The following is a 22399-nucleotide window of genomic DNA, read 5'->3' as shown; positions in this document are numbered from 1 at the left end:
TGTGAGACTTGTTGTGACTGTATTTGGCATCTTGAAGATGCCACGGGGAGCTTGCCAGGCTCTGCCGTGCGGGCGCGATACTCTCGGTAGCTTGCCGGGCTCTCCGAGAGGGGCGGAGGAATCGAACCCGGGTCGGCTGCATGAAAGGCGAATGCCCTACCGCTGTGCTATCCCTCCAGCTTGAGCCAAGCTTCAAACAATAATGCAGCATCTTCCTTCCTTTGCCTTCCCAAACTAGGCCTGGTTTTTCAACCATGACTAACGGGTGTCTCTGCATGGATGAAGTCAGCCTCTGAGCTAAGGTCATTGTATGTCAGTGGTGGCCCCAACGTGAAAACGCAAGACAGAGTCGAAGGTTTACAGGATGTCGTGGGGTCCCCATGGTTTTCTCGAGAACTACTCTGACTTCTAGAATAATCTGGCCTTCTCCAGTCTTCGTGCTATTTAAGAACTCTCCCCCTAAATCTTTCCAAATCTACTCTGCAGAACGGTAGTACCCCCATCCACCCTCACCGTTGGGCTGGTGTCTAGATTTCAGTTCGTCCCCAGATACACTCTTATAGGCATCTTCCTCCAGATGTTTTGTAGTACCCTAGAGCCAAAGGCACATCCTCAGTCATTCCCTGAGAAACTTTGAGTGGGTTTTGAGTCGCTCCAGAATTCAAGCTCGGGTCCCTGAGTCTCTATTCACTGATTCTTTTTTTATTTTTTTGCTTTTTGGGTCACACCTGGCAATGCACAGGGGTTACTCCTGGCTCTGCACTCAGGAATCACCCCTGGCAGTACTCAAGGGACCCTGTGGGATGCTGGGAGTCGAACCCAGGTCGGCCGTGTGCAAGGCAAACGCCCTACCCGCTGTGCTATTGCTCCAGCCCCTGTTCATCGATTCTTCCTTGAGGGAGGAGTTTTGGGTTGACCCTCTGGGGGAAGGAATGAAGACCTGCTCTTTCAGTGAAATCACTGGGTTCCTTTCGAGAACAATTCCTGCGTGCTCACCAGGGATGTTGTTGTGTTGTGAAGGATGACCTAAGTGTCACCTCTCTTCTTTCTTTCTTTTTTTAATTTTATTTTTAAATTTTTTATGGATCACCATGAGATATAGTTACAAAGCTTTCATGTTTGAGTCTCAGTCATACAATGATCAAACACCCATCCCTCCACCAGTGCACATTCCCCACCACCAATGTCCCCAGTATCCCCCCCCACACCCCTCCCCCTGCCTCTATGGCAGACTATCTCTCCCATACTCTTTTTTTTTAAATTATTTTTGGGTCACAACCCATTGTTGCTCAGGGTTATTCCTGGCTCTGCACTCAGGAATCACTCCTGGCGGTGCCTCTGGGGACCATATGGGATGCTGGGAATCGAACCCGGGTCGGCCACATGCAAGGCAAACACCTCCCCGCCTGTGCTATTGCTCCAGCCCCTCCCTCCTCTCTATGTCCTCTTTCCTCTCTTTCTCCCTAACTCTCTCACTCCTTTCTCCCTCCCTCTGTCCCTCTCTCTCCCTCCCTTTCTCCCTCCCTCCCCTCTCCCTCTCTTCTTCCCTCTTTTCCTCCTTCTCTCCCTCCCTCTCTCCCTCCCTTTCTCCCTCCCTCTTCCCCTCTCTCTCCCTCCCTTTCTCCCTCCCTCCCCTCTCCCTCTCTCCCTCCCTCCCTCTCTCTCCTCCCTGTCTCTCTCCATCTTCTCTCTCCACCTTCTCTCTCCCTCCCTCCCTCCTTCCCTTCCTGCCTCCCTCCCTCCCTCTCTCTTCTCTCCTTTCTCCCTCCCTCCATCCCTCTCCCTCCCCTCTCCCTCCCCCCCTTCTTTTGGGCATTATGGTTTGCAATACAGACCCCGAAAGGCTGCCAGGGGTATCTCCCTCCCTCCAACACCCAGCGGCCTCCTATTTCCAACTTGACCCCATTTCTGGTTGGCCTCCAGCTTGCAAGATCTCATAGCTCCCCCTAGTGGTGTCCTTGAGAATAGCGGCGTGCCTCTTCACGCCCCACCTGGCGGCTCCCTCCTGCAGGGGTGCGTAGGTCAGGAAGGGCTGGGCTGACTTGAATTAAATACCGTTTCTCCCTTTAGGCCCTGGCCCTACACGATATTTCAGCGCGGTTTTGACCTGGTATTGGGAGAACAACCTTCCGATAAAATATTCAGGTAAGTGCTTGTCCCGGAACTTGCTTACGGATGTGGGCATGCTTCCCCCCCGGGACTTGCTTTTCAGTGCTCACGGGTCAGAGTTTTTCTTGCCCCCCTCATAACCAAAGCCCTCGCACCCTGGATCGGTCGTGGTCCTGGCTAAAAATGGGGTCTTTTTATTTATTTAAGTTTTTTTTTTCTTTTTGGGCCACACCCGGCCGATGCTCAGGGCTGACCCCTGGCTCTGCACTCAGGAATCACTCCTGGCAGTGCTCGGGGGACCCTATGGGATGCCGGGGATCGAACCCAGGTCAGCCACGTGCAAGGCAAACGCCCTCCCTGCTGGACTATCTGTCCAGTTCCATCATTATTATTATTATTATTATCATTATTATTATTATTATTATTATTATCATCATCATCATCATCATCATCATCATCATTATTACTTTGGTCTTTTGAGTCCCACCTGGCAATGCTCAGGGCTGACTCCTGACTCTGCACTCAGGAATCACTCCTGGTGGTGCTCAGGGAACCCTATGGGATGCTGGGATTCGAACCCGGGTCAGCACGTGCAAGGCAAACACCCTCCCCGCTGTGCTATCGCTCCAGCCCCCTAAGGGGAAGGGGGGGGGTTTCACCAGCCCTCCCTGCCACTTTTGTGCACCCCAGTTTTTTCCTTGCTTCCTCGGAGCCTTCTACTTCTTCTACGTTTGTTTTTTTGTTTGTTTGTTTGTTTGCTTTTTGGGTCACACCCGGTGATGCTCAGGGCTGACTCCTGGCTCTGCACTCAGGAATCACTCCTGGCGTTGCTCAGGGGACCCTATGGGATGCTGGGAATCGAACCCGAGTCGGCCGCGTGCAAGGCAAACGCCCTACCCCGCTGTGTGCTATTGCTCCAGCCCCTCTTCTACGTTTGTTAAACAGGCTCTGCTGACCTGCCTGGCACCACGACTGTGGGCAACACACAAGCTCACGCAGGGGCAGCCCCTGGCATAGCGATGGGCACCAAGCAGGCAATTAATGTCAGGTTCTGCCTCTTCGTTTTGGCATCTAATTTGCACCTTCCAAGCGGAGGCATAAGTTGTTCAAAATGAATTTCGCCCGCCCCCGCCTCCCGCTCTCTCCGTTCAGCTCCGCTTCTGCATTATTTTCCTGCATCCACCACCCTCCTGATCAAATTGAATGTTTTCCTACCTCCCCGAGTTCTACCTACGGGCCTCAGGAATAGCACCGATGAGACCAGTTGATAAGCAGAGGAAAAGTCGGAGGTGGAGGAGTGTGGCGATAGCACAGCGGGGAGGGCACTGGCCTGGCACGCGACCGGCCCGGGTTCGATCCCCAGCGGCATCCTAGAGCGTCCCCGAGCACCGCCAGGAGTGATTCCTGAGTGCAGAGGCAGGAGTAAATGTTGAACGTCGCCCGGTGTGATGCAAAAAATGAGAGAGAGAGAGAGAGAGAGAGAGAGAGAGAGAGAGAGAGAGAGAAAAGCGGAGGGAGAGAGAGAGAGAGAAAAAAAGCAGAGGGAGAGAGAGAGTGTGTCCACTCCTGGCTCATGCACTCAGGAATTACTCCTGGCGGTGCTTGGGGGACCATATGGGATGCCGGGATTCAAACCCAGGTCGGCCATGTGCAAGGCAAGCGCCCTCCCCGCTGTGCTATCGCTCCAGCCCCAGAATCTTGTTTTCTTAATCTAACTCAATAAAAGCCCCACTGGAACTCCCAAAATAAATAAATAAATCACTTGTATCACTTGTCCTCCCCTTGATCCTCGATTTGCTCGAGCGGGCACCAGTAATGTCTCCATTCATCCCTGCCACATGCTAGTGTAGCCCAATGATATCTGCTCGCTCCAGGAACAGGAAGAGCCTCAAACCATTCATTCAGGGTTTTGACGAAGAAATCTGACCATCTCGTGGGTGGGTGGCCACGAGGTCTTTTGACGTCCCGTGGAATCCAGTCGGTCACAGCTCTAGTCCAATGGTCATCTCTGAATCGCATTACGCGTCCGGCCCATCTGATTTTCGACGCCTCGGCAAACGAGACAGCGTCCCTGATCCTTGACCGTCGACGGAGGTCAGAACTCCGGATTCCTTCTCTCACTTGAGTGAGACGTGATACTCCCAGCATAGCTCTTCGATTTACTTATTTATTTATTTTTCGGAATCGAGGAATCGAAAAATAAGTAAATAAATAAATAAATAAGGAAAGAAAAAAACCTCAAAATATCCAAAGAAATGCCCCCCCACTCCCAGACAGCGGGAGGTGGGGTCGTAGTAGCAGCAGCAAGGGGACATCTTGTTCTCTGTGCCCAACGGCTCTGCCAGTCTCACCCAGGGAGGGGCCAATGCCACACTCCAGGGGGAGTTTATTTGAAATGACAACGACAGCCCGGGTCGGGATGCTCTGGCTTCAGGACGCTGCCAGCCAAAGGCCTGGCCACGCTGCAGCAGGACGGAGCGACAGCACAGCGGGGAGGGCGTTGGCCTGGCATGCGGCCGACCCGGGTTCGATCCCCGGCATCCCCTAGGGTCCCCCGAGCACCGCCAGAAGTGATTCCTGAGTGTAGAGCCGGGAGTCAGCCCTGAGCATCACCGGTGGGGACCAAAAGAGCAAAAATAAATAAATTAAATAAATAAATAAGAAAAGGGGCTGAAGCAATAGCACAGCGGGGAGGGCGTTGGCCTTGCACACGGCCGACCCAGGTTGATTCCCAGCATCCCCTAGGGTACCCCCGAGCACCGCCAGGAGTGATTCCTGAGTGCAGAGCCAGGAGTCAGCCCTGAGCATCGCCGGGTGTGGCCCCAAAACGCCAAAAATAAGAGAGAGAAAGAAAGAGCTCTTGTGACTTCAGAATTGTGGCTTCCTAGCACGGGGTTGGGGGGAGGGGTGCAGGGGGACGGCGGGGGGGGGGGGGCAGGTGCCAATCTCTCGCTCTGCACCCTCCACATCGAACGGGGGAGGGGCCCGGAGTGCCACAGCCCCGTGACACCCCACCCACGCAGGCTTTGATCCTCGGGCTATTCTGGGCTCCCTTCACAGAGCGCCTCTGAACGCTTTGGGAATCAAATGAATGAACCCGCAAACCGACGGCGCATGCTCTCCGCTCTCTTCAGCTCCACCTGGAAACGCTGACAGAGCTTTTATTCCTCGTATCCCTGGTTGCTGGAATGGACAAAAAAAAAAAAAAAGCTCCAACCCCCCCAAAACCCATGTGGGCACCAGAGCAGTCAGCAAGGGGTGAGGGGGGGCGGTCCCAGAAACTTCCTGAATCTGGTGTTTTCTTCTCTGCTCGCTTCTCTTCCCGCCCCTGAGACCACCTGAAAAAGGGGCTTTTTATCTCCTTTGTGGCCCCTGGGGGGTCCTTCATGGCTCTCGGGGGTGTCCGGCCCGAATGGGAGGGGACCAGAGAGACTATGGTAACTCTTCTAACGCAATTGGCTGGAATCTGAGCACCCCACTTTTTTTCAGCGGAATCACGGTACACGATTGCAAGGTTGTTCATGATTGGGTTCAGGCACATACTGGTCCAAGGCCTGTCTCTCCACCAGAGCACGGGGCCCACTTCAGTGACCCCAGTTTCCTTCCCACCAACACCCCCAGCCTGCCTCTGGCAGACACTCTTCTCCTTCCTTCCTTCCTCCCCTCCTCTCTCCCTCCCCTCCTTCCTTCCTTCCTTCCTTCCTTCCTTCCTTCCTTCTTCTCCCTCCCTCCCTTCTCCTTCCTCCTCTCCCTTCCTCCCTCCCTCCCTTCCTTCCTTCCTTCTCTCCTTTCCATCCTTCCTTCCTCCCCCTCCTCCTTTCCTCCCTCCCTCCCTCCCTCCCTCCTTCTTTCCTTCCTTCTTCCTTCCTTCCTCCCTCCCCTCCTTCCTCCCTTCCTTCCTTCCTTCCTTCCTTCCTTCCTCCCCTCCCTCCCCTCCTTTCTCCCTCCCCTCCTTCCTTCCTTCCTTCCTTCCTTCCTTCCTTTCTTCCTTCCTTCTTCCTCCCTCCCTCCCTTCTCCTTCCTCCTCTCCCTTCCTCCCTCCCTCCCTTCCTTCCTTCCTTCTCTCCTTTCCATCCTTCCTTCCTCCCCTCCTCCCTTCCTCCCCTCCTCCCTTCCTCCCTTCCTTCCTTCCTCCCTCCCCTCCTTTCTCCCTCCCCTCCTTCCTTCCTTCCTTCCTTCCTTCCTTCCTCCCTTCCTCCCTTCCTCCCTTCCTTCTTTCCTTCCTTCCTTCCTCCCTCCCCTCCTTCCTCCCTTCCTTCCTTCCTTCCTTCCTTCCTTCCTTCCTCCCTCCCCTCCTTCCTCCCTTCCTTCCTTCCTTCCTTCCTTCCTTCCTCCCTCCCTCCCCTCCTTTCTCCCTCCCCTCCTTCCTTCCTTCCTTCTTCCTTCCTTCCTTCCTTCTTCCTCCCTCCCTCCCTTCTCCTTCCTCCTCTCCCTTCCTCCCTCCCTCCCTTCCTTCCTTCCTTCTCTCCTTTCCATCCTTCCTTCCTCCCCTCCTCCCTTCCTCCCTTCCTCCCTTCCTTCCTTCCTTCTTTCCTTCCTTCCTTCCTCCTCCCCTCCTTTCTCCCTCCCCTCCTTCCTTCCTTCCTTCCTTCCTTCCTTCCTTCCTCCCTTCCTCCCTTCCTTCCTTCCTTCCTTCCTCCCCTCCTCCCTTCCTCCCTTCCTTCCTTCCTTCCTTCCTTCCTTCCTTCCTTCCTTCCTTCCTTCCTTCCTTCTTTCCTTCCTTCCTTCCTCCCTCCCCTCCTTCCTCCCTCCTTCCTTCCTCCCTTCCTTCCTTCCTTCCTTCCTTCCTTCTTTCCTTCCTTCCTCCCTCCCTCCTTCCTTCCTTCCTTCCTTCCTTCCTTCCTTCCTTCCTTCCTTCCTTCCTTCCTTCCTTCCTTCCTTCCTCCCTCCCTTCTCCTTCCTCCTCTCCCTTCCTCCCTCCCTCCCTTCCTTCCTTCTCTCCTTTCCATCCTTCCTTCCTCCCCTCCTTCCTTCTCCCTTCCTTCCTCCCTTCCTTCCTCCCTTCCTTCCTTCCTTCCTTCCTTCCTTCCTTCCTTCCTTCCTTCCTTCCTTCCTTCCTCCCTCCCCTCCTTTCTCCCTCCCCTCCTTCCTTCCTCCCCCTCCTTCCTTCCTTCCTTCCTTTCCTTCCTTCTTCCTCCCTCCCTCCCTTCTCCTTCCTCCTCTCCCTTCCTCCCTCCCTCCCTTCCTTCCTTCCTTCTCTCCTTTCCATCCTTCCTTCCTCCCTCCTCCTTCCTCCCTTCCTCCTTCCTTCCTTCCTTCCTTCCTTCCTTCCTTCCTTCCTTCCTTCCTTCCTTCCTTCCTTCCTTCTTCCTCTCCTCCCTCCCTCCCTCCCCCCTCCCTCCCTCTCTCCTTTTGGGCATTACACACCCCACTTCCACTGTGCATGTAGGGGAACTGGTTTTCTTCAGGTTTGACCCAGCCCACGTGAGTGGATTACAACCACAATCCCCCTGCAGCTGGACCACCTGAACGCGAGCCCCCTTCCCGGGAGCCCCCAGGATGCACCCACGGAGTGTCTGCGATCGCCTCTCTCTGCAGAGGGAGCCTGGGACATGCCGCTGGCCTCGGGCTGGGGACGACGGGCTCGTCCTGCCTCCTGATGTGTGTGTGTGGGGGGGGGGGGGGTGTCCCTGCAGGTTCACGTACACTCTGGGCGAGGGCATGTGGCTGCCTCTCAGTAAGAGCTTCGTGATCCCCCCCGCGGAGCTGGCCATCAACCCCTCGGCCAAGTGCAAGACGGACATGACCGTGATGGAGGACTCGGTGGAGGTCCGGTGAGTGACCGGTGCCGGGGGGACGGGCTGCCTGGAGGGACAAACTTCCCAAGGGAATTTTTTTTTTTTTTGCTTTTTTGGGTCCCACCCGGCAATGCTCAGGGGTTCCTCTTGCCTCTGCACTCAAGAATCACTCCTGGCGGTGCTCAGGGCGACCCTAGGGGATGCCGGGAATCGAACCCGGGTCGGCCGCGTGCAAGGCAAACGCCCTTCCCGCTGTGCCGTCTCACTGACGCCTCTAATGTCCCCGTGAGCCCAGGCTGAGACCCTCGCTCTTTGTGGGGGGGCTGGGGGGGCGCCTTGTCTTTGTTGGGGGTGGGGTACACCAGGTTCCCTTCAGCGCTGGCTCGGGGCTCTGTGCTCAGGGATCGCTCCAGGGCCAGCCATGTGCTGTCGCTCAGCCCCTCCGGGGGCCCCTGATGACTAGAATGTTCCTTACTGCTCAGTTGGAGGAGGGTGAAAACCGGGTGAGAGGGACGGGCAACAGGGCAAGCCTGACAGAAGCCTGGGGTGCTCCTGGGAGTCCCCCGATTCCTGACACCCCCGTCTCTCCCCAACCCCGAGCCCCCATCTCCCCCGAACCCCCTGTCTCCCCCCATCCCTGTCGCCCCGTCTCCCCCATCCCTGACGCCCGTCTCCCCCAATCCCTGACGCCCGTCTCCCCCCATCCCTGACGCCCGTCTCCCCCAATCCCTGACGCCCGTCTCCCCCCATCCCTGTCGCCCCGTCTCCCACCATCCCTCTCACCCCGTCTCCCCCATCCCTGTTGCCCCATCTCCCCCCATCCCTGTCGCCCGTCTCCCTGCTGCCCCATCTCCCCCATCCCTGACGTCCCCCATCTCCCCCATCCCCATCGCCCCGTCTCCCGCATCCCTGTTGCCCCGTCTCCCCCCATCCCTGACACCCCGTCTCCCCCCATCCCTGACACCCCATCTCCCCGCATCCCTGACACCCCGTCTCCCACCATCCCTGACGCCCTGTCTCCCCGCATCCCTTATGTCCCCCGTCTCCCCGCATCCCTGTCGCCCCGTCTCCCCCATCCCTAACACCCCATCTCCCCCCATCCCTGTCGCCCCGTCTCCCCGCATCCCTGTCGCCCCGTCTCCCCCATCCCTGACGCCCCCCGTCTCCCCCCATCCCTGTCGCCCCGTCTCCCACCATCCCTGACGCCCTGTCTCCCCGCATCCCTTATGTCCCCCGTCTCCCCGCATCCCTGTCGCCCCGTCTCCCCGCATCCCTTATGTCCCCCGTCTCCCCCCATCCCTGTCGCCCCGTCTCCCCCATCCCTGTCACCCCGTCTCCCCCCATCCCTGTCACCCCGTCTCCCCCCATCCCTGACACCCCGTCTCCCCGCATCCCTGACACCCCGTCTCCCACCATCCCTGACGCCCTGTCTCCCCGCATCCCTTATGTCCCCCGTCTCCCCGCATCCCTGTCGCCCCGTCTCCCCCATCCCTGACGCCCCATCTCCCCCCATCCCTGTCGCTCCGTCTCCCCCATCCCTGTCGCCCCGTCTCCCCCATCCCTGACGCCCCGTCTCCCCCCATCCCTGTCACCCCGTCTCCCCCCATCCCTGTCGCCCCGTCTCCCCCATCCCTGACACCCCGTCTCCCCGCATCCCTGTCGCCCTGTCTCCCCGCATCCCTGTCACCCCGTCTCCCCGCATCCCTGACGCCCCATCTCCCCGCATCCCTGTCGCCCCGTCTCCCCCCATCCCTGCCGCCCCGTCTCCCCCCATCCCTTTCGCCCCGTCTCCCCCCATTCCTGTCGCCCCGTCTCCCCCATCCCTGACGCCCCGTCTCCCCGCATCCCTGACGCCCGTCTGCCCCCATCCCTGACGCCCGTCTCCCCGCATCCCTGTCGCCCTGTGTCCTGCAGGGAGGAGCTGATGGCCTCGTCGTCCTTCGACAGCCTGGAGGTGCTGCTGGACTCCTTCGGGCCTGTGCGCGACTGCAGCAAGGAGAACGGCGGCTGCAGGAAGAACTTCCGCTGCATCTCCGACCGCAAGCTGGACTCCACGGGCTGCGTGGTACGTGCGTCTGTGCGTCCGGCTGCGTCTGTCCGTCCATCCCATTCCGGTGGGCGTGGCACAGGGTGGAGGGCAGACACAGACACACACACGCACACGCAGACACATGTATGCACATACGCACACACACATGCATGTGCACACGCACACACATGAATGCTTGTGCATGCACACATGCAGACACAAACGCATGCACACATGCACGCAACACAGACACACATGCAAATGCAGACACATGCATGCACGCACATACGCACGAACACGCACACACCTGCACACACGCACACACCCCTGCACGCATGCCTACATTCATGCAAACATGCATGCAGCACAGACACACGCACGCAAACACAGACACATGCATGCACACACCCATGAACATGCATGCACGCACACAAACACATGCACTCTGACACGGACCCACTTGGAGGTTTTAGACACTCAAGCCCAGAAGTGTTCAAAGAAATAAGTTGCTCTGGAGGCGGCAAAGGGACAGAGCTGTCCCATTCAGGTCGACACTGAGCCCTGCCACTGCCCGATGTTTGTGGTTTTGTCTCTGGTTCTCAGCTGATTTTTTTTTGCCTTTTTTTTGGGGGGGGTGCGGGTCACACCCGGCGATGCACAGGGGTTCCTCCTGGCTCGTGCACTCAGGAATCACTCCTGGCGGTGCTCAGGGGACCCTATGGGATGCTGGGAATTGAACCCGGGTCGGCCGCGTGCAAGGCAAAAGCCCTACCCGCTGTGCTATCGCTCCAGCCCCCAGACCCCTGTGGATTCAGGGGGAGGGTGGCCGGCTGGGGAGATGGAGCCCACCAGCTGTGTCTTCACACTGGGCTTTGCAATTCCCCTCTGCGCCTTGAGGGCAGGACCCCTCCTTAGCGAGGCAGCCTGTCTTCTTCCAGCCATGCCTGGGTGCTGGTTGGGGGAGTCTGGGAGGGATGCACAGTCCTGTTCCTCTCCCCCCCCCGTAGGGGGTGACCCTGCCCACCCTGTGGGGCCCCAGGAGCCACCCCAGCAGTGGCAAAAGAGGCTGATATTGAAGGTAGCACTGGAGCACTGTCGTCCCGTTGCTCATCGATTGGCTCGAGTGGGCGCCAGTCATGTCTCCATGGTGAGACTTGTGGTGACTGTGTTTGGCATCTCAAATACGCCACGGGGAGCTTGCCAGGCTCTGCCGTGCGGGCGGGGTCCTCTCGGTAGCTTGCCGGGCTCTCCGAGAGGGACGGAGGAATCGAACCCGGGTCGGCCGAGTGCAAGGCCAACGCCCTCCCCGCTGTGCTATCGCTCCAGCCCAACCTCAGACATAGGTCGGGAAAAAAGAGGAGCAAGGCATCATGACCCAAGAACAAAAGGAGAAAAGGTCTCATTTCCTTAGCCGATGAGACCCCAGACTGATCAGCCCGGAAGTGAACTTCCGTAAAGATGATTAACTGTGTGTTTTCGGGGTCAGAGGAACACGTGTCTTCTATCCCGGGGAAGAAGGAAGAGCGAGAGCCGTGGTCAACAGCTGTTTCAACCCCCCGACTTGTCCCTCTGCAGAGAGGGGTTAATAGGGCTCCTTGGGGGGTCAGCCCTTAGCCGTCTATTCTCTTGGGGAGGGGGTCCAGCCTGCAAGACAGGACAAAGGAAGGATCAGAGTTTGTTTCTACCATTTTGCATTTTGGGTCCCACCCGGCGATGCTCAGGGCTGACTCCTGGCTCTGCACTCAGGAATCACTCCTGGCGGTGCTCGGGGGACCCTATGGGATGCCGGGGATCGAATCCCGGTCGGCTGCATGCAAGGCAAATGCCCTCCCCGCTGGACTAGGGCTCTGGCCCGGATTGTGGTTTGTAATGAGGAATTCCAAGCCCCCACCTCCACCCCACGTAGAGTTGACTGAGAAGGGTAGAGTAAGAGCAGGAGGCTGGCGTGCAGCCAGGGGGAAGGAGGCCTTCTATTTTTTGATATTTTTCTTTTCTTTCTTTGCCTTTCCTTTTCATTTTTTTTTTGGGGGGGAAGGGGGCAGGGGGGAATCTTTCAGAACTGGCTTTTTCTTCGGAGCCTCTGAAAACCATCTTTCAATTCCAGTTCAGAGAAGAGAAGGTTTTGGGGGGCTCTGGCATGAAGATCTCGTTTTCTTTTTTTTAACTTTTCTTTGTTTTTTTTTGTTGTTGTTTTTTTTTGCTTTTTGGGTCACACCCGGCAATGCACAGGGGTCATTCCTGGCTCATGCACTCAGGAATTACCCCTGGCAGTGCTCAGGGGACCATATGGGATGCTGGGATTCGAACCCGGGTCGGCCGCGTGCAAGGCAAACGCCCTACCTGCTGTGCTATCGCTCCGGCCCCGAAAATCTCGTTTTCTGAGGCGCTGCTCGGGAGAGTCTGTGACTCTTTGCCGCTGCCGTGGTATGTGTGTAAGAGACAGACCGGTGAGAGATGGAGTCACATCCAGTCATTGCCTTTCTCCATCTGAATACCAGTTAATATTTTTTTTAATTAACAAGCTTTATTTTCTGAATTTTATTTTATTTTTTTGCTTTTTGGGTCCCACCCGGCGATGCTCAGGGGTTCCTCCTGGCTCTGCACTCAGGAATTACTCCTGGCAGTGCTCAGGGGACCCTATGGGATGCTGGGGATCGAACCTGGGTCGGCCGCATGCAAGGCAAATGCCCTCCCCGCTGTGCTGTCGCTCCAACACTAGTTAATCTACAGGAATATGATTCCTTACCCCTGGAGCACCAAAACTAGAGTCCAGTGAACTCAGACTCTCTCTCCCACGAGAAGCAACCTGGCTGGCTGCTGCACACATGTGCTCTGGTCTTCAAAACAGAGCAAAGCTTCACAGACAAAACAGCCATGTCACTGCACGAGTGTCTGAAGCAAGTTCCAGCCCCTGTATCTCGGTGCCTTTCCCTCGGGCAAGGCTGGACACGTCCTCCTGGGTTGCTGAGAGGGAGAACGACACCCAGAGACTCACCTGCAAAGACAACGAACTCGCCCCAAATGGTTCTTACTTTCCTCTTCGCTGATTGGCCAGACAAGTACAACATGGCCAAGGCACAGTGATCTGTGCCTTCGCTTCCCAACCCCCAAGGGAAGGTCTCAGATGGGACAGTCTGGTATCGGCTAGCAGCAGGGCACCACTGTGGACCCAAGTTGTTTGTGGCTGCATCAGTGTTGGGGACTCTGCGACCCAACACTTGCGTCCCCTTGTGGGGGGTGGGGGAGGGGAGGAGATGCCTTTGGCTTGATAGACAGAGAACAACAGGTCGGTAGGTGGCTGGGCAGTGGAGGGGGCCTGGCTGGGGATTGAGAGAGGACACTGGCCCTGTGGCAGTGACCACGGAAGGCAGGGATAGTGGAACGCCTGGATCTGGCCCCGCTGAGTGTTTTTTTTTTTTTCACGGCTGAAGAGAAGCGAGAGATGGGGCTGGAGCGATAGCACAGCGGGGAGGGCGTTTGCCTTGCATGCGGCTGACCTAGGTTCGATTCCCAGCATCCCATAGGGTCCCCTGAGCACCGCCAGGAGTGATTCCTGAGTGCAGAGCCAGGAGTCAGCCCTGAGCATCGCCGGGTGGGACCCAAAAAGCAAAGAGAGTGGCTGGAGCGATAGCACAGCAGGGAGGGCATTGGCCTTGCACTCAGTCGACCCGGGTTCGATTCCCAGCATCCCATAGGGTTCCCTGAGCACCGCCAGGGGTAATTCCTGAGTGCAGAGCCAGGAGGAACCCCTGAGCATTGCAGGGTGTGACCCAAAAAGCAAAAAAAAAAAAAAAAAAAAAAAAGGAGAGAGAGAGAGAGAAGCAAGAGAGGCAGAGGGAGTAAAGGATTTTCTCAGCAACCTCGGAACCAAAGCTAGATCGTTCCCATCAAACTTCTGTTTTGGTCCCCCCCGCCCAGGCTGGGCGGCTGCCCAGTGCTGAAGCTTCCTGGCCCCACACCTGGCTGAACAGCTGGGGGGCCGTGGCCGTGGAGGGAGGCGGGGGCGGGCTCATCAAACGTGGGGCGCAATCGTCAGCGGCCTCACGCCACATGTTTGCCAGCCGTGGGAACATCTGGGTTGGCGTGGTCTCGAAACGTCTTGAAACGAGTCTAGAAAATTCCAGCTGGCTGCACAGGGAGGAGGAGGAGGGCGGGCCAGGAGGGGGGCCGGGCAAGCGTCGGGGGGGGGGGGGAGGCGTTTGCTTGGGAAATGGCAGAGTTCGTGTCAGCTAAACGGTTCGTGTCCTGCGGGGTGCCGCTGTCGGAGCAAGGACAAGAGGGGGTTTTCCAGAAAGAACCTGGTTCTCAGCAGGAGAGAGAGAACGGGGGAGAGGAGAGTTCCGGGGGCCGACAGTCCTGGGTGCCCCCAGCCCTTCCCTGCCTCCTCCCCCTCAGCCTTGCAGTTCACATCCTGTCTATGCTGGAGCCATAGCCCAGCGGGGAGGGCGTTTGCCTTGCACGCGGCCGACCCGGGTTCGATTCCTCCATCCCTCTTGGAGAGCCCGAGAGGATCCCGCCCGCACGGCAGAGTCTGGCAAGCTCCCCGTGGCGTCTTCGAGATGCCAAACACAGTCACGACCAGTCTCACCATGGAGACGTGACTGGCGCCCGCTTGAGCAAATCGATGAGCAACGGGATGACAGTGTGACAGTGCTACCCAAACTCTGCAGCTCAGCCACCTGCTGTCTTGTGACAAAGCTCCCTCCCTTCTAGCACATTCACGGGACCCACGTGTGGTCCGCGTCTGGGGGCTCCTGCAAAGCCCCCCACTTTTGCAGGAACCCTACCCTCTGGGAATGTTTGCACCGAGGGCGGGGGAGGGGGGACGGCTTTCCCTGTACGCGTCTTCGGGGACCCCCCAGACCCGGCCCCGAATCACCCTGCGACGCATCTGCTTTCTGCTATGTCAGTGCCCCTCCGGACTCAGCCCCATGAAGGACAGCTCTGGCTGCTATGACCGCCACATTGGGGTGGATTGTTCTGATGGCTTCAACGGCGGCTGCGAGCAACTCTGTCTCCAGCAGATGGCGCCCTTCCAGGACGACCCCGCCCTGTACAACATCCTTATGTTCTGCGGGTGAGAGGAGCAGCCCCCCAAGGGGTGCAGACGCTCAGGAAAGGGGGGCTGAGCTGGGCAGAGGCCCCCCCATGAAGGACAGGCGAGTCCCTCCAGAGAAAAAAGGGAAATTGACCATAGGGCACCACACACACACACACACACACACACACACACACACACACACACACACACACACACACACACACACACACACACACACACACACACACACACACACACACACACACACACACACACACCCCATGTCGAACTTTTTTTTTTTTTTTGCTTTTTGGGTCACACCAGGCAATGCACAGGGGTCACTCCTGGCTCATACATTCAGGAGTTACCCCTGGTGGTACTCAGGGGACCCTATGGGATGCTGGGACTCGAACCCGTATCGGCCGCATGCAAGGCAAATGCCCTACCCGCTGTACTATCGCTCCAGCCCCTTGAGGGTAACATCTGATGGTGCTCAGGGGTTACTCCTGACTCTGTGCTCAGGAATCACTCCTGGTGTTGCTCAGGGGACCCTATGGGATGCTGGGACTCGAACCCGGGTCAGCCGCGTGCAAGGCAAACGCCCCCCACCGCTGTGCTATTGCTCCGGCCCCTACACGGCCCCCTTTTGTGCTTGGAAATCCAGTTCAGGTGCACAGCAGCGGAGAGCCGGGTGAGTCTGTGCTCCCTCGAGCTCATTCCTGATTCCTCCCGTCCCCTCCTTACAGGTGCATCGAGGATTACAAGCTGGCGGTGGACGGGCGCTCCTGCCAGCTCATCACGGAGGCCTGCCCGGAAGGGGGGGACTGTGGCGAGAGCCGGGAGCTCCCCATGAACCAGACGCTCTTTGGGGAGATGTTCTTTGGTTACAACAACCAGTCCAGGGAGGTGGCTGCGGGCCAGGTGCTCAGAGGAACGTTCAGGTGAGACTCGGGGTCGCGTGTCTCTTCTCTCTGGCTCTCTCTGCTGCTCCCCCGGGGAGATTTTTGAAGCAGCTCCATGGTCTTTTCTGGAACCAGCCTCAATGTGTCTCTCCCCCATGGCCTCCTTCTAGAACCCAAGACCTGCTTCCTCCAGTCAGGAAGGGCTTCACCCAGGCAGGAACCAACTGAGAGATTGTTTTATTTTTTTTATTTTTATTTATTTATTTATTTATTTTAGTTTTTGGGTCACACCCGGCAATGCACAGGGGTTACTCCTGGCTCATGCACTCAGGAATTACTCCTGGCAGTGCTCGGGGGACCATATGGGATGCTGGGATTCGAACCCGGGTCGGCCGCGTGCAAGGCAAACGTCCTCCCCGCTGTGCTATCGCTCCAGCCCCCGAGATTGTTTTATTTTTTGTCTTTGGCTTTTTGGGTCCCACCCGGCGATGCTCAGGGCTGACTCCTGGCTCTGCACTCAGGAATCACTTCCTGGCGGTGCTCGGGGGACCCGATGGGATGCCGGGGATTGAACCCGGACCAGTCGCGTGCAAGGCAAATGCCTTATGCATTGGACTATTGCTCTACTTCTGAGATTCTTTTCTTTTTCTTTTTGGGTCCCACCCGGTGATGCTCAGGGTTTTCTCCTGGCTCTGCACTCAGGAATCACTCCTGGCAGTGCTCGGAGGACCCTATGTGATGCCAGGGATCGAACAGGGTTGGCCTTATGCAAGGCAAACGCCCTCCCCTCTGTGCTATTGCTCCAGTCCCTGCAAGATTATGTTTAATTCAAATCACGCCCCAAATGCTTGCTTTACATTTACAAATAGAAGGAACCAGGAAGGAGTTTTTGCTAGATCAGAGAAGCCTTCAGACATGGGCCAGGGTTTTGGGGGTCCTTCCGAGGAATATTCGAGGTCTTCCCTTTGCTGGCTTACAGAGAGCGACCTTTCGCTGCCAGCCAAACTGTCCCGTGACTCTGGAGGTGAATACAAGGCTGGAAGTTAGCTGTCTTTTCAGTCAGACATCACCAAAATCAGAACACAGATGAGGCTGGAGAGATAGTACAGCTAGCAAGACGCTTCCCTGCCCTGCGTGCGTCCAGCCAGGGTTCGGGCCCCAGGCACCCCATCTGGTTCCCCAAGCCGCATCAGGAATGATTCCCTAGGTATAGAGCCAGGAGTAAGCTCTGAGCACCACTGGTGGTGCCCCCCCGAAACAAAAGAATCAGAACACAAAAACGTGTGTGTCCTCCACATCATTTTATAGAACCTGTTAAAACATAACGGGTCTATGATTCTTAATTTTAAATGACATCATCAATGTTTTAAAATACTGAATTTTTTTTTTTTTTTTTGCTTTTTGGGTCCCACCCAGTGATGCTCAGGGCTGAGCTCTGGCTCTGCACTCAGGAATCACTCCTGGCGGTGCTCAGGGGACCCTATGGGATGCTGGGAATCGAACCCGGGTCGGCCGCGTGTACGGCAAACGCCCTCCCCGCTGTGCTATCGCTCCAGCTCCTAAAATACTGATATTTAAATACTTCAGATATTCAAAATATTTTTCCAAATGTTGTCTCATTTAAGTTTAAGGTAGTAAATGTCAACAGATAGACATCAACAAAAGCCCTTTGAAATCTTCAAGTTAAAAAACAAATTTTCATCTTTATTGCTTGAGGTTCTGTGATTTACAATACGGCTAATGATGGTTTCCTGGGCTCTTATTTCCAACACCACGCCCGAGACCAGAGTCTCCCCTTCCTGCTGTCTCGGCCCTCTCCATCCCCCCCAAACTCAGCTTTGCTGAACAGTTTTTCTTCATGTTATCTGTGGCCCTAGGTTGCTCCCTTGCTGTATATCTTTCAGCCCACTTACGGGGGAGATGATTCTTTTTTTTTTTTTTAAGCAGCTACATGCTCTTTACTTATGTATGTATTTATTTTAACTTTTTATGAGTGAATCACCGTGAGGTACAGTTACAGACTTACAAACTTTCATGCCTGCATTTCAGTCATACAGTGGGCGAGTACTCATCCCTCCACCAGTGCCCATTCTCCACCACCAATGGTCCCAGCATCCCTCCCACCATCCCCACCCCGTCCCCTCCACCCCACCCCGCCTCTGTGACAGGGCATTCCCTTCTGCTCTCTCTCTCCTTTTGGGTGTTGTGGTTTGCAGTAGAGGCATTGAGTGGCCATCGTGTTTGGTCTATAGTCTACTCTCAGCCCGCATCTCCCAACCCAACTGGGTCCTCCAAACACCCTTTACTTGGTGGTCCCTTTTCTATCTGAGCTGCCTTTCCCCCCAGCATGCGAGGCTGGTTTCTAAGCCATGGAGCAAACCTTCTGGTCCTTAGCTCTACTGTTCTTGGGTGTTAGTCTCCCGTTCTGTTACTTTGTATTCCACAGATGAGTGCAATCTTTCTATATCTGTCCCTCCTTTCTGACTCATTTCACTTAACTCTCCATGTCAATCCACTTGTATGCAAATTTCATTACTTCGTCTTTTCAACAGCTGCATAGTATTCCACTGTGTAGATGTACCAAAGTTTCTTTAACCAGTCATCTGTTCTCGGGCACTTGGGTTTTCTCCAGATTCTGGCTATTGTAAACAGGGCAGCAATGAACATGCAAATGCAGATGTCATTTCTATTATACATTTTTTGCCTGGGAGAGACAATTCTGTGCCTGCCCCCTTGCATTCTGGCTGACTTAGTCAGCCTAGTTCCCTCTAGCTCCCCCTCGTGGACGGAAGTAGTCATTGCATGATTCTGCCCTTTCTCAGAGCTGTATAGTATTCCATTGTGGATCTAGAGCGCCACTTTTAGGAATTGGGCCACCTCCACACTGCCCTCTGTGGCTGTGGTCCAGACATGAAGCTCTGCCTCTGTCTCCCAGGCAAAACAACTTTGCTCGAGGGATAGACCAGCAGCTGCCTGACGGCCTCGTAGTAGCCACGGTCCCCCTGGAGAACCAGTGCCTGGAGGAGATCTCCGAGCCCACCCCGGACCCCGACTTCCTGACAGGTGAGTGAGCCCCACTTAACCTTCAGCAGACACAGGCATCCCCCCGCACCCCATGCCCACCTGGTGCTTGGACCACACTCCTGATATTCCTGGTCCTGATTTCTTTTTGCTTTCTCTCTATTGGCTTTTTGGGTTACACACAGCGATGCTCCCTTCCTTCCTTCCTTCTTTCCTTCTTCCTCCCTCCCTCCCTCCCTCCCTCCCTCCCTCCTTCCCTCCCCCTTCCTTCCTTCCATCCTTCCTTCCTTCCTTCCTTCCTTCCTTCCTTCCTTCCTTCCTTCCTTCCTTCCTTCCTTCCTTCTTGCCTGCCTGCCTTTTTTCTTGACTTCTTTCTTTTTTCCTTTCTTTCTCACTTTCTTCCCTTTCCCCTCCCTCTTCCCTCCTTCCCTCTCTCCCTCTCCTTTCTTCTATTCTTCCTTTCTTTCTTTCCTTCCTTCCTTCCTTCCTTCCTTCCTTCCTTCCTTCCTCCCTCCCTCCCTCCCTCCCTCCCTCTTCCCTCCTTCCCTCCTTTCCTCCCTCCTTCCATCTGTCCTTGGTCCACTTTGCCATTCCTTCTTCAGACATAGGCTAGGAGGGAAAGTCTTTCTGGAACAAAACAGAGCTATTTTGTTCACGGGGGCTGGACGGGGAGTGTCATTCAGAAATACGTCCCCACATCACAACAAAAATAAAAGACCTGAGCTGATGACCAGTCAAGGGTACACTGGGAAAGGATCCCGTGAGTCCGCCAGGAAAAGGCTCTGTTCCTCTCTCCCTTTCTGGAACCCGTGGCTGCACTGTGTGCGAACGGTTGCCACGGTGTGCATTTCTCCACAGCAGCGCTGTTGGTGCCTGCGTGGCTGGAAGAGGGATGTGTGCACTGAGGGGGGCTGTGGCAGGGCTCTGTCACTGGGGGGCATCTCTGCATTTGGGGACGGTCAGCCCTTCCCATCCCAACACCCAGACTCCCTTTATCCCACCTCAGTAGGGCATTTGCCTTGCACGAGGCCGACCCGGGTTCGATTCCTCCGCCCCTCTCGGAGAGCCCAGCAAGCTACCGAGAAGATCCCGCCCGCACGGCAGAGCCTGGCAAGCTCCCCGTGGCGTATTCGAGATGCCAAACACAGTCACAACAAGTCTCACCATGGAGACGTGATTGGCGCCCGCTCGAGCAAATCGATGAGCAACGGGAGGACAGTGTAACAGTGCAACAGTGCGACAGTTGTTGTTTTGAGCTAGAGGTGGATACCTGAGAAACCAAGTAATATCAGATTGACGCCATGAGAGGAGAGGAGAACGAGGAGGAAGAGGGCAGCAAAATTCTGGAAGTTGTGCGCGTGCGTGTGTGTGTGTGTGTGTGTTTGTGTGTTGTGTGTGCGTGCACCTCTGTGGAGGTGGTGCTTTATCTTTCTCTGGAGGCATTTTGATATTCATAGCTTCTTTTCACCCATGACTGTTCAGCTCTAGACAATCGGTAGGCATAGAGGAGGTACGACAAATTCCATTATCTCCACTTCTCGGAGGTGAAAACGGATGCAAGCGAAGTGCCTTAGCCAAAGTTTCCTTGCAGAATTGAAGAGCAAGCAAGAACTTAGGTCCACAGAGCCTTTGTCTTGGCTGAGGAAACCCTAGCGCCCCCAAAAGATCCCTTTGGCAGGTGGCCAGAGCCAGCAATTTCAGACCGCACCTCAGCTGATGTCCCCCCTTGCCCCAAGCTGTCGTCTGTGGCACCATTAGGATTCCAGACCCCCGATGTCCTGCAGTGAAAGGGAATATCTAACAGAATATCTGATGTGCTATGTCTAACATGTTGCAAAACCTTCATAGATTGGCCTTGCTGTTGCTTTATTCATATCCTTTTGTGTCACTGTCACTGTCATCCTGTTGATCATTGCTTTGCTCGAGCGGGCTCCAGTAATGTCTCCATTCATCCTAGCCCTGAGTCTCTTTACTCGTTCTTCCCAGCGGTGCCTCATGGGAGGCTCTTTCAGGGTCAGGGGAATGAGACCCATCATTGTTACTGTATTTGGCATATCAAATACGCCACGGGGAGTTTGCCAGGCTCTGCTGTGCGGGCAGGATGCTCTCGGTACCTTGCCAGGTTCTCCAAGAGGGAGAACTAGACTATAAGAGGAGCATTGTTTTATACTCTCTGGATCTTGGCCATTGATGGGATTACATGGGCCAGGGGCAGTTTGTGGGTGTGGCTGCCAAGCTACTGGAAAACAGGGGATCTGGGTGGGAGAATGCATGTGAGGTAGACCAGTTGTCCAAAGCATATGGTGGTGGTGGTGGTGGTGGGTTTGGGGGGGGGGGGTGGGATATGCTCAGTTTGATGCACTTTCCACATCTTGTGGGTTTTCTGTTCCAGAGAGATGTGTGTCTTTAGTCTTAAACTTGCATAGTGATAACTTCATCAGTGTGATTTTAAAGTGCACCTGGGCGGGGCCGGAGAGATAGTACAATGGGAAGGGCGTTTGCTTTGCACACGGTCGACCCAGGTTCGATCCCTGGCATCCCATCTGGTCCCCCAAGCACCACCAAACACCACCAGGAGTCATTTCTGAGTGCAAAGCCAGGAATGATCCCTGAGTACCGCTTTCTCCTTTTGGCCCTCCCAGTCATCCACTCTCTTTGATTCTCACAGAAATAGAAACATGACAGTTGTTCAGCGACTGGGGTACCAGTGGACAAGTACCCTCTCTTCATCTAGCTTAAGGATGAGTTGATGGAGCCCTCAGGAAGCCTAGGCTAACGTTGCAAGAGATACCACTATGGATATATTAGCCCCGTTCTGTTTCCAACTCTAGCTAGGACCTCTCGGGCTGTGGGCTGGAGCGAGAGCACAGTGGGGAGGGCGTTCGCCTTGCATGCGGCCGACCCAGGTTCAATTCCTCCGTCCCTCTCGGAGAGCCCGGCAAGCTACCGAGAGGATCCCGCCCGCTCGGCAGAGCTGGCAAGCTCCCCGTGGCGTATTCGAGATGCCAAACACAGTCACAACAAGTCTCACCATGGAGACATTACTGGTGCCCGCTCGAGCAAATCGATGAGCAAGAGGATGACAGTGACAGTGACAGTGATCTAGAACCTCTCACTGTGCCTGTCTAAAGGCTGCCATTGTGTCTGACTTTTCTCTAATGAGCCCCAACAGCAAACACAACGCATTAGAATGAAGCTACATCAGTTTTCTAAAATTAGCACGTTATTATTTTTTATTTCCTTGGCCTAATTATTCTGTTTTCATTTTTTATAGAGGCCTCAAATAGGGTCAACTCATTTTTCCAAGGTTTTCAAGGCAAACAGCCAGTTTTTGGTTTTTTTTTTTTTTTTTTTTTTTTTTTGCTTTTTGGGTCACAACTGGCGATGCACAGGGGTTACTCCTGGCTTTGCACTCCGGAATTACTCCTGGTGGTGCTCAGGGGACCATATGGGATGCTGGAATTTGAACCCAGGTTGGCTGCATGCAAAGCAAACGCCCTACCCACTATGCTATCGCTCCAGCCCCCAAACAGCCAGTTATAACATCAGGAAGAGGAAG

General features: G+C 55.6%; 1 protein-coding gene across 1 annotated transcript in view; it reads left to right on the top strand.

The window, feature by feature from the left end:
- The window catches only part of ASTN1 (astrotactin 1), a 197792-nt gene that overhangs the window by 140405 nt on the left and 34988 nt on the right, over positions 1-22399 (top strand). The window contains exons 9-14 of the mRNA XM_055121220.1: positions 2071-2145; positions 7746-7883; positions 9762-9912; positions 14787-14953; positions 15664-15858; positions 18755-18882. Of these exons, the coding sequence (XP_054977195.1) occupies positions 2071-2145; positions 7746-7883; positions 9762-9912; positions 14787-14953; positions 15664-15858; positions 18755-18882 (854 nt within the window). The remainder of the gene's footprint in view (positions 1-2070; positions 2146-7745; positions 7884-9761; positions 9913-14786; positions 14954-15663; positions 15859-18754; positions 18883-22399) is intronic.

Source organism: Sorex araneus, chromosome X, assembly GCF_027595985.1.
Source record: "Sorex araneus isolate mSorAra2 chromosome X, mSorAra2.pri, whole genome shotgun sequence".
NCBI classification, from domain to species: domain Eukaryota; kingdom Metazoa; phylum Chordata; class Mammalia; order Eulipotyphla; family Soricidae; genus Sorex; species Sorex araneus.
The sequence above is the reverse complement of the archived record's forward strand: the minus strand, read 5'-3'. Positions and strand labels throughout refer to the sequence as shown.